The sequence below is a fragment of the Serinus canaria genome, chromosome 2 (assembly GCF_022539315.1).
Source record: "Serinus canaria isolate serCan28SL12 chromosome 2, serCan2020, whole genome shotgun sequence".
NCBI classification, from domain to species: domain Eukaryota; kingdom Metazoa; phylum Chordata; class Aves; order Passeriformes; family Fringillidae; genus Serinus; species Serinus canaria.
Genome location: NC_066315.1, coordinates 17352000 through 17372549, shown reverse-complemented (window position 1 = coordinate 17372549; position 20550 = coordinate 17352000). Strand labels below are relative to the sequence as shown.

General features: G+C 38.7%; 2 protein-coding genes across 5 annotated transcripts; one reads left to right on the top strand and one right to left on the bottom strand.

Annotated features, from left to right (window-relative positions):
- Window positions 1-1816: 1816 nt before the first annotated feature.
- Window positions 1817-14534, bottom strand: ENKUR (enkurin, TRPC channel interacting protein). The gene is made up of 5 exons (XM_009085888.4): window positions 14329-14534; window positions 10762-10907; window positions 9391-9611; window positions 7493-7639; window positions 1817-4044 (listed from the first exon to the last, which is right to left on the bottom strand). Exons 1-5 carry the CDS (start codon window positions 14400-14402, stop codon window positions 3871-3873), a joined length of 762 nt encoding a protein of 253 aa, XP_009084136.2. The 5' UTR covers window positions 14403-14534; the 3' UTR covers window positions 1817-3870.
- A 126-nt stretch (window positions 14535-14660) lies between these two features.
- On the top strand, window positions 14661-19875 carry THNSL1 (threonine synthase like 1). 4 transcript variants are annotated; one of them, XM_030231797.2, is made up of 3 exons: window positions 14661-14745; window positions 16334-16425; window positions 16923-19875. In XM_030231797.2, exon 3 carries the CDS (start codon window positions 16977-16979, stop codon window positions 19200-19202), a length of 2226 nt encoding a protein of 741 aa, XP_030087657.2. In that variant the 5' UTR covers window positions 14661-14745; window positions 16334-16425; window positions 16923-16976; the 3' UTR covers window positions 19203-19875. The 4 variants fall into 4 exon arrangements, with proteins under 4 accessions (XP_030087657.2, XP_030087664.2, XP_050826902.1 ...); XM_030231804.2 differs by having other exon boundaries at window positions 16920-19875; XM_050970945.1 differs by lacking the exon at window positions 16334-16425 and having other exon boundaries at window positions 14678-14745.
- The last annotated feature ends 675 nt before the right edge of the window (window positions 19876-20550 follow it).

Here is a 20550-nt window from a genome sequence, read left to right as displayed (position 1 = left end):
GGTCAGCAAGATAAAGCCTCATTTCAGCTCACCAGCAGCTCAGCTGCTGTTAAATTTTTGGTGAGCACTACTGAAAAGGATATTTGAGGAAAGATTTGAATACAAAGTTATTCCAGTGTTTGCATGTTTCTGTAAATTTCTTCATGCTGTGGAGTCAGTGTCAAGGCTGGCATGGCATAATGAATTAACACCACAGGCTGGAACTGTGACTGAACAGAAGTTCACTCTCCTAGCAGCACCAACAAGACCAGCATACAGCTACTATTTGGCTATGTCTGCCTGTCTACAACTATTTGTGGAGGTACAGTCTATACAAAAACTGTTTCATAACTTGCTGAAAGATAAGTCACATTTATACTCAGCACTTTTAAACAGTAAAGAAAAAACCAAAATAAATAACTCACACTGCATTCCTACCATAATGCTACTGCTTAGCCTGGAAGGTGAACACAACCATGAATTTACTTGTATTTTATTTACATAACTTTGCATGACAAGAAGGAGCAGGAGGAAGATAGAGACAGTATGAAAAATCCTGCCATCTAGGCATTTATGTGGTCATGTGTATATCACCATCTTGGATGGCCACTCATGGAAGGAATGGCCATTCCTCCTTGGCTTAGTCATGCTCAATACACACCTGGTTCCTGGGGTGGACAATGCTGCAGGACTCAGCAGCTGCCTTCCATGACTATGGGAAATGTCAGACGACCTTAATAACAGGGTTTGCCACCTGTCTCTCCTCTAATTAAGACATTAATATTATAAGCATCCTAAAGCTGAGGGTGAAAGTGTGGACTAGGGCTAGCATTTATCTAGGATCCTGTTAATCTGCATATACATGAAATTTCTTTATCTGAAAGATGTCTGCCTTCATTAAGTCTGAAATTGTTAGATATATTGTGTTGCCTTAAATGTATGCCAATGAAAGGACCAGATTTTAGCTTCATGGCAGAGCCATCACAGCAGCAGTTTGCTGTACCAATTTTCCACAAAAATATACAGGGGGTGAGAACATGCCCTCTCACAAAAAAAACTGCCTACAGAGACTATGGAAAATGAATTCAGCGGAGAATTTCTCCCATTTTTCCCACTGAATTCTGTGAGGGGAATGAAGTTACCTCTCTAGGTTTTGAAGAACTGTCCCAGACTTAGTCTCCAGGAATGCATGCAGAGCCCAAAAAGCCACCATGGTCCAAGATCAGCCACATGGAGCCCACATGCTCCTGTCGGAGCTGATGTTTGCTCGAGGCAATCAGGAACTCCCTCTGTTTGTGATGATGCCATATCTGATCCCTTCCTTCCTGAATATAAATAGTTTCATTCTCAAGAAAAGCCAGTGAGATATTCATCATAATTTCATGTTGCTATTTTTAAAAAAGAGATACACAGCTTTGTCATGCACAACTTCCAACAGGAAATATTTTCAGTTTGTGGGAATGTAACTCTTACTGACCAACAGATCATTATGCCCCATTTTTCATGTTTATTATGGTTATCCAATTTAATATTACCAGTTTTAGAATTATGAAGTACTGAAACAGTTTGGTTATAGTCTTTGTTATTTCATTGATTATTAGTAACTGACTAGTGAATTTAAAGGATGTTTCAACTGGTAATGCTACTTTTTAGCCTGTGGACAGACTTGTTTCTGTTAATATTTAATAGCTTTTATGAGGGAAAAATTCTATTGGAACAATTGAGTTTATTCACCTTTTTCATTTTGTTATACCAATGGTACATATTAGTTGATTCATGAACATTATACTTCCAATTACTGGCATTTCCTGAACATATAAATACAGAGTTACATTGCTTTGGATTCTGTAACTTTATTTTGTCACATTTCCCAGAGAGAGCTAAGGGTAAGAACATTATCCTTCTGCATGCATTTTCAATGACTTTCAGTATATTTTTTCTCCATAATCAGAGGTATAGGCAGATTCCATGCAATACACACCAAAAGCCTCTCCATAGGCTGACAGAAACAATTCACATGTCTCATGAGGGGACCATCCAGCAGATCTACCTGCAAAGAGCTATATGAGGCTCAGGAAAAAAATGCCACAGCATTGTTGAAGGACACTAGTGACAGTCCAGGTACAGAAGGACACAGGCTTTTGTCTCTTCCTCTTCTGTTAGGCAGAAATACTTTTTGCATCCCTTCCCACTCACTCCCTAATTTCCCCATAATGTATTACCATACTTCTGACAATGTTAAAAAGCCATCATTTCTCCTGGTGAATGATGAATGTTTCTAATTGTGGCCTAGCTGCTCATCCCAAATTTTGGGATAGGCCACCATCTATTTTGTATTTCCATAAAGTTAGCGCTGATGATAAATGGAAGAACCAAATACTGATCCTAACCTAAATCAGCCAGTCTGCAAATCAATAAAGGCTGACAGGGAGGCAGTGGGAATGTATGCTCTTGTGGAGTCAAATCCTTTTTTTTTTTTATTTCAAGCCATAAGAAACAGCCTTTTCTGATTACACTGAAGTTCTTAAGAGGGGCATCAGGTACTTCACTAGAAGATAATGTCACATATTATTAAGTGCTAACAATTAAGTGTAGTTTTGTTAAAATATAAAGTGTGTCATTCTTTTGAATGACGCATTCATTTCTTTTGAATCCACATTTTACAAATCTGCAGTTTTTTTCCAGCTTATATCCTTCAAAAATAAACATGATTGCTTAACAATAAATTACAAATAAGAAAGTACACATTCCTGCTCACCCATGTGTTCCTAGTGTATGTCATAGACAAGTATACCATGCCCAAGAAATACAGCCTAGAATTCACTGTGAAGTCTTCAAAGCCATTCCCTGACAAATTTAGGAAAGGAACTCAATGTATGGGAAAATTCAGGTTTTCATAGTAATTTCAAACTTTTTACTTTATCCTTTGCTGATGTCAGATACGATGATGTCTCAACAGCTGCTGGTGGTAGTGATTGACATCATACAGAAAAAGCTGTGTTCTGAAAGGCTGAGAAAGATCTTTTCTAATCTAAACAATACCTACAATTCCATGAAGCAAAGGTTAAGCAGCAGGAAAAAAAAACATTTTTTCTCTCTATGCAAACAATTGCGAGAGAGTGTGCTGATATAATTTTTGTCTAAGTCTTGACTCAGATGCTTGTATATTGCTTTCATTCTAATAGTACACATGTAATTCCAGTCAAAACACATTTTTCTAATTTAACTGTAGATTTACTATAATATTACAGAATTATGTACTTGTAAAAACACACAAGTGTTTTTACAAGTACTAGTGGTGCTCCACCACAAGTGGTGTCTGTATTGTGTGAAGTCTGTATTATTACAGGTTTCCATATTAAAAATTGATCTTGGTAAAAAAAATAAGCACACAAAATGTTATACAGAACACAAGCTGTTTAGAAATATAATTACTCAAGTTTTTAAGTAAAGCACAACATCTCTTTAATATATAGTCCAGAAGCCATTCCATCCTGAAGTTATATTTACCAAGCCATCTTCAGCAGCCAATTATTTCCCTTTGTTTTGGTTAGGCAAGGAAAGATGTACTCCAAACATAAGAAACAGTGTTTTATATGCTTTTTGTATGATGTTTATAGAAATCTTAGTAGCTAATAAAAATTACAAAGAATAATAAATTAAATTCATTATTCATAATCAAAGTTTAGTTAAGCATTTTATTTCAAAATGTTTGGGGAATTTTACAGATGAGAGTTATATGTAACAACTTTTCTAAGATGCTACATACTTAGTTGAGTATTTCCTTCTAAATAGTTGACAGTAGCATCTTCTGGGAATTTAGAGAGGCACTTCTTGGAGATGTGGGGACAGAGAAAAAGGAGAAAAGAGGCCGTATCTGAACAACAATCCTTACACATTTGCAATGTAGACACTTTTGTGCTTCTCAATTGCTGCTATGTCATGCTCCAGTTGTTTCAGCTTTAATTCCAGCTCTTCTTTATGCATCTGCTTGTACCTGGTGTCTGTTACTATTGGAAGACCCTGATATGCACGATTTAGTTCCTCCCAGTTCTTTTTCAGTGCCTGGTGCCATTACATGAAAAGGAAATATATGAGTAAGAACAATATGTACATAAACTACTTGTTTTTTTTATTTACATTACATATGATAAGTGTCACTGCAATGTAAAAATAATAGATAAGTACATTAATAATGTGTAGTCATCTTAATTGGACCAAATAAATTAAATCCTTAAGAGCTACGATGCTTAGAACTCCAGCCATATTCAGCAAAGTTTCAGGCCATCTCACCACCAGCTTAATTTTCTGAAAGAGACTTTGTTCAGACCATGGTCACCAAACTGATTCCACAACACTTTAACTTCTATAAACTACTTTGAAAAAACACTGAATAATTGCATTCCCCTTCTAAGCTACATTTACAGTAACAACTATCAGCAATGTTTTTACCATTTGGACTAAAAACCCTAACTGTCACTGACCCTATCAACAACAATTTCAATAACTACTACCTCTCTTGAATGCTGCTGTGCAAAGAATTACCTTTCTAGATAAAGCAAACCATATCCTCTCTATATAAAACCTTGAGACTAAAATTCTACATTAAAAAATTAAATATGCTATAATCAAAACTTATTCATAAACCTGTTAAGTTAGAGACACAGAGACACCAGAGACAACACTTTTATCCACCAATATACACTAAAAGGAACCAGACAGTGGTAGAAAAATAAAATTTACATCTTGTCTTTATACCCTTCTTACAATTACTGCAAACATCGCTCTTACTTTCCCTCCTCAAAAGTATAATCAAAATCTACACATTCTATCCCCATGTAAATGAGGATTTAGTAGAGTTTATCCAGTGCATTAAATGTCCCCATTAAAACTATATGGTTGAACTTAATAATCACAACTAACAAGGAACTGAGACAGCAATTAAGACGCCAATGGGTGAGAAAACAGTTCTCAAAAATGTTTATGGCTCTTAGTTCTGTCACCTTAGAGGATATCAAAATGTATCTTCAAGAATAAAGAAGTTAAATTACTCTCTTGGGAACCAAACTTTTCAGCTCTTCTCCCTAACCAAAACTGGATTCAATTGGCATATTGATTTTATGGCACACTGTGATTTCCAACCTCATGTCCTCCATTATTATTAAACACTTTTCTCACAGTCTCACTAAGCGATGAACATACTGAAGTTAAATTTAGAGGGTTTATTTTTATACATATTTAGCTTTGAAGACTGTTGTTTCTATTTCAGAACTCAAGGGCTCTTGGGCTTAAAAACTAATCTTTTGTTGTTTGTATAAATTGATTTACAAAAAAAAAAAAATTAACTCTCCTGACAACACTAAGAAAAATCTAATCTTTATTATGAACTAATATTTTAACAATTTAAACCAGTGTATTTATTGCATAGCAACTCATGCTTTTTGCATATTCATATTAAGCATCTAAGTGTTGTTCATAAAGGTCATTATGACAATCTTCACATACAAATATCTACATAAGCTTAAAAACTTTACTGCTACATGTGAACCTTAGAGCAACAAGGATATTTACCTACTGTCTGGTAATGATACTTGTTTTTGCTATCCAAGGCTGTAAAGTACTTTGCTAAGTTTCACTGTCTACCAGGCATCAGGTACAGTTTACAAATATATAGGCATAAAAATAAATCTCATATTTCAAAAACTTTCATAAAAGAGTAATTAATAGATTCTTTAAATAATTCTTATTTGTGTACATTAGTAAGAACTGGCTTGGAAATGATTGAAAACGGTGAATTTTAAAACATTAGAGCATACATTCATCAAAATTGCTTTATCCCTACAAAGTGGAGAGATCAAAAGCAGATCATGACTCTGTAAAAATCTCCTTCACAGCTCCTCCAACAATGTAATTTGCTGACTACTATTCCTACAGCTAGATCACAAACTGAATATCCAACTCTATATATGGAATTCTAATACATGCTGGGTCAGTGAGAAATATGTACTGCATTTACCAACATTCACTTCTATTCTCATAAAATCCCAACCAAAGCAAGCACAATGAAGAGTTCAAAAAATGTTGGCACAAATTACTTCCCTTTATTTTTGTAAGGTCATGAGGCTTGATTTTGGTCTCAGGCATCTATTGCCACGTATTCTTTCAAATCAGATAGTGCACATGTGTTCACTAGCAATGTCAATTATTTTAAAGGACAGAAGTTCCCATATGTCTTCAGCTGAGCACTGGGTAGAAGCCACATACCCTAGGGACACTAATTCCTCTTGACAATATTAATGTATAAGTAAGCCCATGGAAGGGTAAATGTTTTTGAAAAAAAAAATTAAAAGAAATACTGAGTTAATAAAAACAATCTAAAAAATTGAAAAATGAAAAAAATATTCCAGTGCATTCCTCCATTGAAAAATATAGAACATCATTTTAATCAAACTAAATGCAGAATGGTGAGCAGCTGAACTCATATGCCTTTTTTGCACATATATTTTTGCTGCATTGTTAACTTGTTGGACCATCAACTTGGCCCATGCCTTTCTCACCATAAAAATACGTTTTGTTCTTTATATTGCTGTCAGTGCAATACCCTCACCTCTCTCCCATACTCCTTCCTAGCTTCTACTGCTTGTTGTATATGCAAAAGACCATTGTGCTGGACATTTCAGACCTTGCCAATTAACCAGTTTGTTTTTCAGACAAGCAAGTTAGACATTGCTTTCTCTCTAGATATTTTTTTTCTGTGGGCATTCAGCATCTTTGAGCTGTCCATCTATCTATTAATTTGTTTCAGGTGGATGCTAAGAGCAAGTTATTAAGGGACAGACTGATATACAGATATCACAGACGTATAAGCTTCATTTTCATAGGAAATTTGTCTAAAAAGTGGTCAAGAAAAATTCCAGATCTAGGTCAGTATATACTTTTAAGATATCTCTTTTATGCCCTACTTCTTTTATAGTATTAATACTCTTTAAAAAGTCTTGTGCAATAAAAACTGTATGAAAGACAGTGTACAGAACAACTTGACAAAATACAAAATTTTCAGTCATAGTTCTATGACTGTATTGCAGTTTAATTCTGGGGGGGGTTTTGCCACATTTTAAAGCAAGTCATTATGCTTTAATCAGTGAGGTCACAATGTGAAGACAGAAACTGCTAGTAAAAGAAGCAATATTCTGCATTAGGAAAAAAAAAATTTCTCCAATAATAAGTGTCACTAAATCTTATATTAGTGATTTTCTGCTCTTTGAAGTTTCACTGAAATTTCAAGTCATTAATGTGAATAAGAACCAAACATAATTGAAAACTATTAAAACTGAAGCTAAATCAGTTCCTTTCAGTTGTATACAACTGTTCTACAGCTCCATCTAGTGAAAAAGTATCCAAGTAATTAATTTCACTTAAACAAAAAAGTGTAGTTTTATTATTTATATAGACTAACATTACCACATTTAATCTTTTGGACATTAAATTAATTACACTAAATCAAAATATGCACCTTCAGAATATTTGTCCTTTCTTCTTCAGATAGTACTTTCATAGCTTTCTTCTTGAGTTGCTCCAAAACACTGGCTTGGTATTCTTCCTCCTCTCTCTTCATTTCTTCATTTCTCTGTGTCACATATTTTGGTAAAATGCCATAATTCTATAAGGAGAAGGAAGAAATTCCTTATATGCACTTTTAACAGGGAAACAAAGAGATATCTGTCATCCATCCATTTGCAAAAATAGCTTGAAATCACAATTTGTGCCACTGAGCACTTAAATCCTAAGTCACCATGTTCTTTAAAATGTCAAACATGATCATCTTTTTAGCCTGAGAAAAACACATAAACAATTCCCTTCAATTTATTTTCACAACCTTAGAAGACAACAGAATTCATAAACCACAATGTCTATTTATAAGAACTGATGGTTGAGCAAGGAGTTCAAAACCTGTTCATGACAGTGAGCTATTTTACATTTTTATAGTGTCAGATTCTGTGATTGGAAATATTCCTTAGAGAATGTCTTTGAAAGGTCTTACCACATCCTGATTTTTGCTGAACATTCCAACATACAAGAACACATAGATGAAAATTGGACTAGTTAAGAAGGATGAACCATCCCACACTGATGTGTTTCAGCGAGGAAAAAAATAACTTCAGAATATCCCAGACACTCTTGGGGAAACACACCTATTTTGCCTTAACCTTTGTAAAATGAAGCTCCTCTAGCCAAAAGATATCAGAGACTATCTTCTTTCTACTAAATGCAAAATTATTCACTAATCTTCTAGTGTCAGGCAGCACAATGACTAGCATTGTTTACGTGTTTAGCCATTGAAAAGTACTGCAAGGACTTCAAGTTCTTTTTGGCATATTCTATGTCACAAGTTATCTCTTATGTCATCTCTTAATGCTCTGTCATGGGTTACATGTTTAGATAAGCCAGACTCTTGATAGATCTTATTTTCCTGGGTAGGGGATAGACTGTTCCTGTGCACAGAGCAGGTTCTCCTTAAAAGCATGTCAGCTCTCCCAAGGTCTTTGCTTTCCAGAACTGTCTCACATGGGGTCCTACTTACCACTTACCCTCAATAAGCTGCTATTTGCTCTCCTGAGCAGTCAGTACCCTACCAGCTGACTCCCTGAACAGGAGGGGGTCTGCAACTGCTACATGGTCTGTGCTACCTAGACTACAACTGATAATCACACCCCTAAGCAATTCTTCCTGGTTTGTAAGCAGCAGAAGAGTATGACCATTGACTGGCTCATGCACCATCTGTGAAGAAAGATGTTGCTGGCATGCTTCAGGAAGCTTTTTCAATTGCTTTCATGCCATTGTGTTATCCTTTCAGCAGCTTTCAAGGAGAGCGGAGTCTTCCATAAGAAGCTGCATCATGATCTGAAGATTTCCTCAAGTTGCTAAAAGAGATTTTCATCCAGCTCCTCACCTTATTTGGTGCTACATAACAAACCCACTTTTGACAGTTGCTGGCCTTTCCTCTGATTCTGACCCACAGGCTCAACAAGCCTGTTGCCAATTTCATAGAACTCCATGTATTTGAGCAGCTCATTCATTCAAAGGGCAAGCCCTACTTCTCTTCTTCCCTGCCTGTCTTTTCTAAGCAGCAAACATTCATTCATCACAGAATTCCATGTCTCCCCATTAAACACTCCCTGGGTTCCCAATGCAAGACATATGCCGTTGCTTCAGAACAATCATTCCGCAAATTTTTTTGGCTGACAGCATAAGCAAATGAAAACAGAGCAAAGCAAGGCACAAACCTAGGGCCAGTGATTTCCTCTCGATGAATTCAAGAGGTCTAACACAAACAGCCATGGTATCTATGCAACAGTGAAACTAAAATAGACATTACGAAGAGTGTTTCCAATATAATTTAATAAAACATACCTTTTTATTAATGTATTTTGGAAAAAGTCCTGAAGGTTCAAGGAGATATTTATCTCCCTGTCTTGTATCAACACAAAAATGTCGAGGCTTTTTAGGCTCCCCTGTCATAACAGCAATTGCATTTTTACTTATAAAATTCTTTTTAATACGAGTAACTGGGTGGTATGTCCTGGGTGGCACTGATAAGGGAAGCAATTTTTTACCATCCTCTTCTTTTTTTTCTGTGAATAGAGCATGTAAACATTCTCAGCAATAAATTTGAAGAGATTTGCAATTTCATATTATTACACTTTTCAAAAGGGAAAAGCTATGTACAGAATTACATAAAAATAGAACCCAACAGTATCTACAATGAAAGAACTGCCTGTCAATGAACTATGAGGTATGTTTGTTTGGCCTAACAGAAGTTTCATTACCTAGGAAATGCTATGGTGTTTCAGATGGGTTTTCCTTATTTGTCACTCTTTTTCTTTTTTTCAAGTGTAATTATAACTACTTTTAGTAGAGGTGCTTGTTGTCAGAGCCCTTGGGCAATTATGGTCCTGTCCAGTCTCACCTGGGGCATCCACCCCGCCCCCTTGGGCTCAGGAACCCCATTTCACCTGTCAATACCTGGATGAGCTGTCTCAGCCATGTCTGTCCCTAGTCCTGCTCCTGAAGAGCTATATGGAATCAGTGGAGGGTCGTGGCCTGTAACTCGATTTTGCCTGATGGTCAGTGGGACACACTGACAGGACAGACTTTCCTCACCACCCCACTCTGCTGGTCTGCCTGACATGGTGGACTGCACTCTCTTGGTGAGGTTTGCCCAGTCTCCATGGTGGTTGGCCTCAATGTCTGACTTATCTCTCCTTAGGGAAGAGCCCTGCTCTTGGCTGCTCCCTAATCCTTGTAAACAACTTCTCATAATCCTTTCTCCAGAGAATATAGGCTCTATTGCATTTTAGTGTAATCTTTTCTCCAAGGCACCAACAGAAATTCAGTAGTATCCTGAGTAGCCCCACTTATAGTAAGCAATTAAGAATAATTATTTCCTATCATATTTCCCACTAGACATAACTCTCATTCATTATCATTACCAGAAATAATGATTTGATCCAAGCTGTCTGAGTTCCTGTTCTTTGGCAGTAAATAAGTGTAATGTCACAAGTCACAAAGCTCATTCCTACAACAGCTGGGTCCTGATACTGACCCCACAACAATATAAATACTGATTCCAACAATAGGGGTCCTGATACTGACCCCACAAACTAGTACTTCTGTTTTTACAACCCAATAGCTGCCCATACCATAGTACTGTAGGACACGAAGATGTAACTCTCTACTCTAAAAAATACAATTACACTGCATATATTTTCTGTCTACACTTACTTGGTGCTAGCCTGGGTTCCTTGGAACGTTTCTGCAGAAAATCATTTGGAGATGGCACGGCAACTTTTGCTGGCCCCATAGTTTTCCACTGAGATTTATTTTTCTCTGCTTCATGTTTCACAAGTTCTCTAAGTTTGGATATATACCTTAGAGGTTAAAAAATATCCATAAAGAAGTTAAGGGTCAGAAAAATATTCAAAATAGTTCTTCAAAGAATACTTTTATGCAGTAGCTCATGGCGAAAGCCTAATGTGTTTTGTTTTGTACTCTCTCCCAAATAAAGACCATAATTCACACAGCCTCTATGCTAAGGCTAAATCTAGTAGTGCACTGACAAATAAGCTTTCTGTTTCTGAAGTTAACTTGCTTCTTCCTTCTGCTCTTGTGTTTCTGAGGTCAGGATTATCACACTTGGGGAAATAAATACCAAATATATATGCTGAACACAGACATTCAGAATTCCAACAAAACCAAATTTTGAAAATAAACCTGAGTATTGCTTGCATGCATTCCTTATGGTACCTGGTGTGATTCTTAGGGCATCCTGTGCAGGGCTAGGAGTTGGACTCAATAATCCTGATGGCCCTCTTCCAACTCTCAGCATTATCTATGATTCTATGATTTATGCTCAAGAAAAGATGTCAAATGCAGTCAAGAATTGTACAGGATGTCCTTGATCATCAGTTCCTCTTATTACTGTCCCCTGTATCACTGTCTCAATGTTCCAGTCGAACCATCTGTTACAGACACTTATGAGAGATGAGGGGGGTGACTGCTCTGAAATAGCACAGCACACTGCAGATTCCTTACGTTACACAGACAAGAGCTGTGATCCTGAACAATGGTAATCAGTGGTGGGCTTGGCACTGAAACAGCTGATGTGAAAATCAGTGAGGGCTCAGACATGAAAAGCTGTATGAACATGGTATGCACACTCTGCTGTTTTGGTCTAATGTTGCATATGGCATGATAACTTCTGCTTTAATCAAAATCTCCAAAAGAAGCCAAATGCTGATCATTAGCTGATTGCCAACATCTTGCCTCTATCTGAAGGACTGAGCTCTCACAGATGTTTGCCTGAGAAAGCAGAACTCCCTGCTCCTGAAGCGAAGGTTCCCTCACTGTACTTTTATAGTCTGTCCACCTTTAGAAAACATATCATATTAATTTATGGTAGACACAAGCTTATGAAAAACTGTGCTTCTTTTACAGACAAAAAGTATTTCTGAAAAAAAATGATGTCATTTTTTCAAGTAAGGATAAAAAAAAAAGAAAAATATTACATATAGTGCAACCCATTCTATGGAAATACTGAAATAGGAAGAGAAGATCACGTAATCCTGGGCCACTGAATGTGTACTAACACTGATGAAAGCTCTTGTCCATGAGCTGCAAATGTCTAATAAATGTATTTGTACTTGATCATAACATTAGAACATGTCAGAGGACTTCATTAAAATTGTGGAGAGATTTGGTCTCCAAAATCAGAGAGAGAATTATCTGTATAAGATCATGTATACTTCCTGAAATACTTCTAATTATAAGGAATGATGTTTGGTTTTTTTCCTGGTAAATTCATGGCAAACAGCTATAGACACTGTACAAACCCACCAAATTGATAAATAACAGTATTCCTCACCATTTTCTGTAAGTGGCATCATGAGCACACAGGACAGAAAGGCTTGATGCAAATTTAGAGCTAGTGAGGTTCACAGCCTTGGAATGAGAAAATGCATGAGAAGATACTGAGTTTCTTACATATTGGCAGGAGGTAGAAGAAGACATCATTTGTAGACAGCTATAGACATTCCTTTGGACAAAGAGCTGGGGAATCTGTTATCTTTTCAGTGACTTTCCAGATCAAGGAAGTGGCTCAATATCACAGGGTTAGAGAGGGTTGCAAGGCAGAAAACATGGTTATGAGCAACATGAGAATCTAATCTGCTCATCACTTAGCAAGGGAAAAAGAGACAATACATCTGTAAGAAGACAGAAGATGACATCTATTCCTTAGGTGTCAACTTGGGATATCAAAGTTGGGGAAAATGAGAATGTTTGCTGTGGTTTCATAAGCAGTACTAGTCAGTTGAAAGTGAAATATATATGATTTCATTTGGGAAAAAAACCCATACAAAAAAGTAGATTTTGTATGCATTTGTTAAAACTGGTCAAATCATGCTATTAACCAGGTTCAATAGTCCTGTTACCAGTTGAATATTTGTCACACTGTGAACCTAAGCTGCAAGTGTGGTGACAACAGAAGTCAGTGAGATCAGAAGGGGATTTAGTCAGATTATATCTAAGCCAAGGAATCTGTTGCCTAAACTGAACCTAATGGTCATGGAGTATCCAAATCTCTGAACGGTATTAAGTCAGGAATGGATTTAGTGTGCATGCCTCACCATATTGTCCTTTCACCTTCCTCTGTCTTCAAAAGTACCTGTCCAAACCTATATCCATGGACAATGAAAACAAACAAAACTTAAAGACCTGCTTTTCCGTGGCACTGAGAACTCGTAATCTCAGAAGTCTGAATCCTTTGACCTGAAACAGGATAACTATCTTTGTTCTAATGAGTGTCACTGATACATCTACTTGTTTTAAAGCTATTGAGTTACAACCTACCCTTTCACTAAAGATGCTAAAGTGTAACAGCCTTTTATATAAATAGGGACTTGAAAAAACACGTCTTCATAGCTCTTGGCAAAAGGCCTTTTCTTATATTTTTAAGGCAAGAGGTAAGAAAAGGAAGCAAAAGAAACAACGTCAGAGGATACACCAGAAACACAGAAAGCATGGAAACTGGAAAGCCCACCTTTTTAGCTCCTCACTGAGCTGTTCTAAGTGCAAATAACAAAGATGTCATGTAATTCCCATGCACAGAAGGAGTGCTTTGTAAATTATGAACTAACAAGATGTCACTGAAGACACCAAACTTAAATCATCACTTCATGGAGCAGACTGTAAACCCTCAGATCACAGAATCACAGAATCAATTAGGCTGAAAAAGACCTCTGAATTATCAAGTCCAAAACCATCTTGTCAACTAGACTTAACACCACATCTAGTATTTCCTTAAACGTCTCCAGGGACTCCACCACCTTCCCGGGCAGCCCACTCCAGTGCCTGATCACCCATTCTTGTGAAAAATCTCTTCCTAATGTCCAATCTAAAGCTGCCCTGGTGCAGCTGAGGCCACCTCATCTCGTCCAGTCTCTAACTGCCTAGGAAAAAAGTCCAACCCCCACTGGCTGCACCCTCCTTTCAGGCAGTTGTAGAGAGCAATAAAATCACCCCTGAGCCTCCTCTTCTCCAGGCTAAACCTCCCCAGATCCCTCAGCTGCTCCTCACCGTACTTGTGCTCCAGACCCTTTACCAGGTTCGCTGCCCTTCCCCGGACACACTCCAGCACCTCAATGTCCTTCCTGATGCTAGTAACTCCTCAGGAGGGGGAGTATGCAAAAACTAGTTTGTTTGGGGCTTTTTAAAACCTGTTACCCGTTAGATGCATTGCTTTGCCAGAACCAGCCACCCTTGCCCGCAAGCAGCTCTGTGACACCCACATACCCGTCAGATTTGGCGGGCTGCTTCGGCCGGGGCGGCGGGTCACAGGCGCCCTCCTGGGCACTCTGCGTGGCCATGCTGCCGCCGCGGGAGCCCGGGTACAGGGGAGCGCTCGCCTGCTTGTGGGGCTCTGGACGCGGGGTACCCACCCCACTGGGGGGTTCGGACCGGGGAAGCGCCGCCTCGCCGAGGGGCTCGGGGCGGGCCGGCGGCTGTTGTCGGTTACCGGGGAAACCGCCAGGGGAACGGCGCCATGAGGGGCGGGGCCTCCGCCGCCACCCGCTCCAGTGCCCGGCGCGGAACGGCCGCGCAGGCGCAGCTGCTGCCGGTACGGCGCGGCGCGGGGGGAGGCGGGGCGCGCCGGGCCGTTGGACTGCGCGTGCGCGGTACCTGTGGCAGCGGTAACCCCCGCCCCCGCCGGTACGTGCACGCGCCGCGCTGAGGGCGCCGGGGGGCGGGGGTGGAACCCAGCCGGGACGAGGGGAATGGGGGTGGAACCCAGCCGGACAAGGGGAATGGGGCAGGACACGGCGAGCGGAGGTGGCAGCCCGCAGCCCGGGGCAGTGCTGGCCGCGTGGGTGGGTGCGTGCGTGGGTGCGTGCGTGGGTGCGGTCCGATCCAATCCAATCCAGTCCTGTCCGGTCCGTCCGGCTCCCTCCTTCCTCCCATCCGCGCTTTGAGTCTTTCAGGGCGCCGCTGCAGGAGCTTTGTGCGGGGACTGGTCTCGTGTCTATGCAAGTAGCAAGGCTCAGTTTTCACTAGAACACCTGTCGCCCCCAGTGGCTGTTAAAATTGTGGGTCACGCCTAAAGATAAATCGGTGCTGTCCACGTCTCTGTCGAGCTGAATAGCCTAAGCAAAATGTTACTGCAGGTATGGGTGTAAGCTCTGCCGCAACAACCCCACCCTTTTGGCATGGAGTTTGTATCTAAAGTGGGCTGGGTGGATCATTTGGCTGTTTCTACTGCTGAAGTTTTGCCAATGGACAACAAATAATTTCAAAAAATGGGTTGCTTTCAATCCTTGTGGACTGCTATGTACATGTGCTTTATGTGGGTGAGTGCAAAACTCAAGTTGATTTTAAACAATACCTATGGCCTAAATTCATAAGGCAGCCCAGATGTCACACCCATTATATCTGAGTAATGCACACCAACTGACTGCAGCTCAAAGTTAACCTGTAGTGGAGTAGGACATGGCAGGCTTGGTGGGGCTGGTGTGGTTTTCACTCCCTTAGTTCACACACACAATGCTTGAAGTGATTCTTACATTCAAGAAATAAAGTCACTAAAATCTACTGGGTTTGGGTTTATTTACTCTTGAATATAACTTTTTTACGTAATGCAAGTTTAATATGGAGATCTCTTTCTGTCCCTAAAAAGAAAATATACATATTTATATATGCACTAGAGTGCTTACCATTGCAGTACACTTTTAGAGCAATACTGGATATTACAATTACTCTTTGTAGTTTGTTTTTCCTTTTATTAAGGGTTTATAAAGGTTTCTAAAACTCTTTTTTTGTTAAAGTTTTATAAAACCCTTATATTGCATCTACACAGGATGATCCCCTTATACTTCCCAAGGACTGAAGAAAAAACCTGGATAGGATTATATGCCCATCTCTACTCTGAAATATGCCTTGTAATTACATCATATTCTCCAGGTCACAGCACTCACTGCAAACACAGAGATTACTGTTTGCAAGCCAACTTTCCATAGAAGTGAGCAAATGCTCTTCCCCCTGCCCCTCTCACAGTTTTAGGGAGATTTTGAGAGTCTTTCCCCTTTTGCTCTAAACATCACAGACAAATCATATGCTCCAATGAGTGCTGATATTGGTGTTTATTTCTCTAAGTAAACAAAGCACAACGTTGGGAGTTTCTTACTTTGTTGGAAATCCTTCCTTCTTAGTTACTTTTTTTGTTAGAGGGTCCTCACGATTTCTTTCTGTCTGTCTTTCTCTTTCTCCTCTTTCTATCCCCAAATTACATTCAATACAATTCCAGTATAGGAGTTCTTCAAAAATCCCTTGCTTGGTTTCCATCCCTTCAGAAGAGATTTGAATGCAACTCATCCATCCTTGCTATTGCACAAGACTGTGAGTTATCTGTGTATTTAAGTGGGTCTTGCGTTTGCTTTTTTTAGGAGGAAAGGATTAAAAATAATCAGTTTTCTTGGGAGGTGGGGCAAATGCATATATTGGTAACATTTTGATTACAAGAAGGTAACCAAGTTAATTGTTACTTTTAAATGTGTAGTTAAAAGCAAGTCTTCTAGAAGAAAAACAAATTATTTCTTAATTCCTGTAACCAATATTATTTGCGAACAGTATTGTAGCATTAGGCTTGGATGTCTTTTTTTACCTTGAGGACATGGACTTTTTGATGTTGGGTTTGTCAGTGGAAACAGGCTGGAACTAAGCAGGAGAGGGGAATGAGTCTTACTCTGAAAAATGCCTCCTTAGCACTGATGAGGTCATAGTTGGATTTATGTTTGATCACTTGTTCTGAATTTTATATCCTTGAGGGCTTTTTCTTAGATATTTGTTGAAGGACTAGTTAATGTTTGGTTTTTTTTGTTTTCTTTCTGAAGCAGTTAAGTGGATTGTCAAGTTGTCTCGGAAAAAAACCCTCAATAACTCATCAGAAGATGTTTCATGTTTTTCAATATCAGCCTTTAAGACTAATAACCCAAAACAGTCTTTCTAGCATGTGTTTAAAACTCATGCTTTCAAGACCTGTTGCATTTGCACAGATATGGAAGTCATGGTTCTCAAGTCATTCTCTTCTGGGAAAGAAAAATATTATCCTGATGGGACCTCCAGGTGCTGGGAAAACAACGACTGGGAGAATAGTGGGCCAGAAACTGGATTGCCCTGTCATAGACATAGACGATGATGTCCTTGAAACAACCTGGAATATGAGTGTGTCAGAAAAGCTGCAGGACATTGGTTATGAGGAATTTCTAGAGGAGGAAGGAAAAGCCCTGTTGAAGTTCTCAGCATCTGGAAGTGTAATTTCCCTTAGTGGATCCAATCCAATGCATGCTGCTGGCATGCAGCATATAAAGAAAAATGGAATAGTTGTATATCTGGATGTGCCCACAACTGTCATTATGAGCAGGCTGAAATCAAAGCAAATGGATCGTATCGTGGGACTGTCTCCTGGTATTTCTCTCAAAGATGTACTTCAGTTTAGGAAGCAATTCTACAAAAGGTGGTTTGACATCCGTGTTCTTTGTGGCGGGGATGTTGCAGCAGAGGTTGTAGCAGAAAAGGTACTTGATGCTGTGAAGAGATATCAAGACTCAGAACTGGAAACTTTCATTTCAACAAGGTCTAGTAGGTCTGGAAGGAGTAAGGAAGAAGACTCTAATAAATTATATTTCAGTGATGTTGTTATTCAGGGCTTAGCCCTTGATGGGGGACTCTTTGTTCCTGAGAGAGGACTTCCAAAATTCACTGCTGAAGAATGGCAAGGTCTGATAGAAGCAACTTACGTTGAAAGAGCCCAGGTGATACTAGAAAGATGCATACATCCAGCTGATATTCCTGCTTCTAAGCTGGCAGAAATTATTGAAACTGCTTATGGAGAAAACTTTAGTTGTTCTAAAGTTGCCCCAGTTAGGCATCTGGCAGGCAATCAGTTCCTTCTTGAGTTATTTCATGGACCAACAGCATCATTTAAAGATTTTGCATTACAGTTGATGCCACATTTATTTGCCTACTGCATTCCCAGAAGCTGCAATTACTTGATTCTGGTAGCTACTTCTGGAGACACAGGGAGTGCTGTTCTAGATGGCTTTAGTCGTCTCCATGACACTGACAAACAGAGAATTGCTTTGGTGAATTTTTTTCCTGAGGATGGAGTAAGCCCAATTCAAAAATCACAAATGATTGGCTGTCAGAAGGAAAATGCTTGGTCAGTGGGCGTCAAATCAGATTTTGATTTTTGCCAGACAGCTATAAAGCAAATCTTTACTAATTCTGATTTTACTGGCTTTCTTACAGTAGAATATGGAACAGCTTTAGCTGCAGCAAACTCCATAAACTGGGCACGACTGCTTCCTCAGATAGTTTATCATGCCTCTGCATACCTTGATCTTGTTCATCAGGGTATTATTTCCTTTCGAAGCCCTGTAGATATTTGCATTCCTACAGGAAACTTTGGCAACATGTTAGCTGCTTTCTATGCTAAAATGATGGGAATTCCTATCAGAAAATGTATTTGTGCTTCTAATGAAAACAATGTTTTGACTGAATTCATGAGAACAGGTGTTTATGATTTGAGGGGAAGAAAATTAATTTCCAGTTTTTCACCAGCAGTAGATATTTTGAAGTCCTCCAATCTTGAGCGATACTTACACCTGATTGCTAATGAAGATGGACAACTGGTGACACAATTATTTAATCAGCTGGAAAATCAGGGCCACTTCCAGCTGCAGAAAGATCTACTTGGAAAGCTTCAGCAGGACTTAGTGGCTGGCTGGTGCTCTGATGAGGACTGTCTGGCTGCCATTCACTCTGTGTACAGTACTACAGGATATATTTTGGATACACACACAGCTGTTGCTAAAGTAGTTGCAGATCGATTACAAGATAGAACTTGCCCAATTATTATTTCATCTACAGCTCATTATTCTAAGTTTGCACCTGCTATCTTGAGGGCCTTGAGGATTGCAGAAATAAATCAGAATCCATTAAGTCAGCTTCACTTGCTGAGTTCTTACAGCGCTCTGCCTCCAATCCACTGGGGCCTATTGGAGACCCTGAAAAGGACAGGAAATGGGGATCACCGGGTCTGTGCTGCTGATATGAGTGTGCTGATGTCCCATATAGAAACCTTAATTCAAAATCATTTTATGAAAGTTTTTTGAGCAACTGATCCAATGTCCACAATTGCAATACCTTCTTAACAAGCTGCATGCTTTATGAAAGCCATCATTCATCTAGCCTGTGTCCAGTCCACAGCATATCTCACAGTTTTATATTCAGTTGTCAAACTTTCAACAGTATTTGTAAGTAACGTGTGAGATTTCTAGTGGCAGTGAAAGGTTGTGAATCTAGAGTGTAAAAAACTGGAATACCACTTTGAAAATCATGCACAGTAGAGATGCCTGCACTGCTGGCTCTCCTTGGCAGTGCTGAAGCATCCTCAATGGAAGGAGGCAGATAATGAAGTCTGACCTTTATGGAACTAATAGCTCTGGTTTTGTTGCAACAATGATGTGAACCTTTGGTCAGTGGATGTTTAATTAAACTTTAACTCATTTCACTTAGGGCACTGAAACATAATGATATAATGGTGTTTATATGTTACTAATGAGGGTTTATTTCACTACAAAGATTAAAATACCCTTGTATTGTTGAACCATTGAATTTTGTGATATATTACCTTCTTGTATAATGTTTTTTATGTATTGTGTTGTCAGTGTCTAAATACAAAAATCTGGTCATTTTGTTTTTAACACCTTTTTTTAACAAATATTTTCCTGTGTCAAATAGAATACCTAATTCAATATTTTTAATATATTTGAAGTGCGGCTCTTCCTTCAATGTCTTGTAGTCTCTTTCCTAGACATTTTTTATTTGAACTTTCAACTTTAAAATCCTTTTTTAGTACTATAGAAGAATCTGATAGTGGTAACAGCTGTCTCCTTAAATAAGAAACAGACTTCACCATTTATTTAGATATATTTTTTGTATTATGTTTTATCTTTGAGATCATATAGCTTTTCTTGTTCTAATTACTTAGGTTCTCATATTTTTCTTAAGCTAATTTCCTTGATGTTCTATTCTATTCAAGCTTTGCATGAATTAATGTAAAAAAGAAGCTTCCCAAATTACTTGGCATCTCATCAAGGAAACTGAAGGATGAATTCCAGTCTGATAGCATCAGAAGTGTTCATTATGTAACCCAAAATACATCTGTGTGGTTTTGCTAATGACAGGCACTTTGCTAGGGTTTTTTTCCTGAAGAAAAATTAGACTGGATTGTCCTAGGAGATCATGTGGTTATGGACAAATATATTCTACTAATTGAAGATTATGTTTCACAAGGACGTAAACTACATTTCATACTCTGAGAAATGGTAAAATGATGTATTGGAAGGTTTGAGTGGCATGCAATTAGAGATAAAGAGCTAAGAGTTTTCAGATGTAAGGACATATAGCTATGAGAAGTTGTGTTTCCCACTAAGATTCAAATAATCTGGTAATTAATAA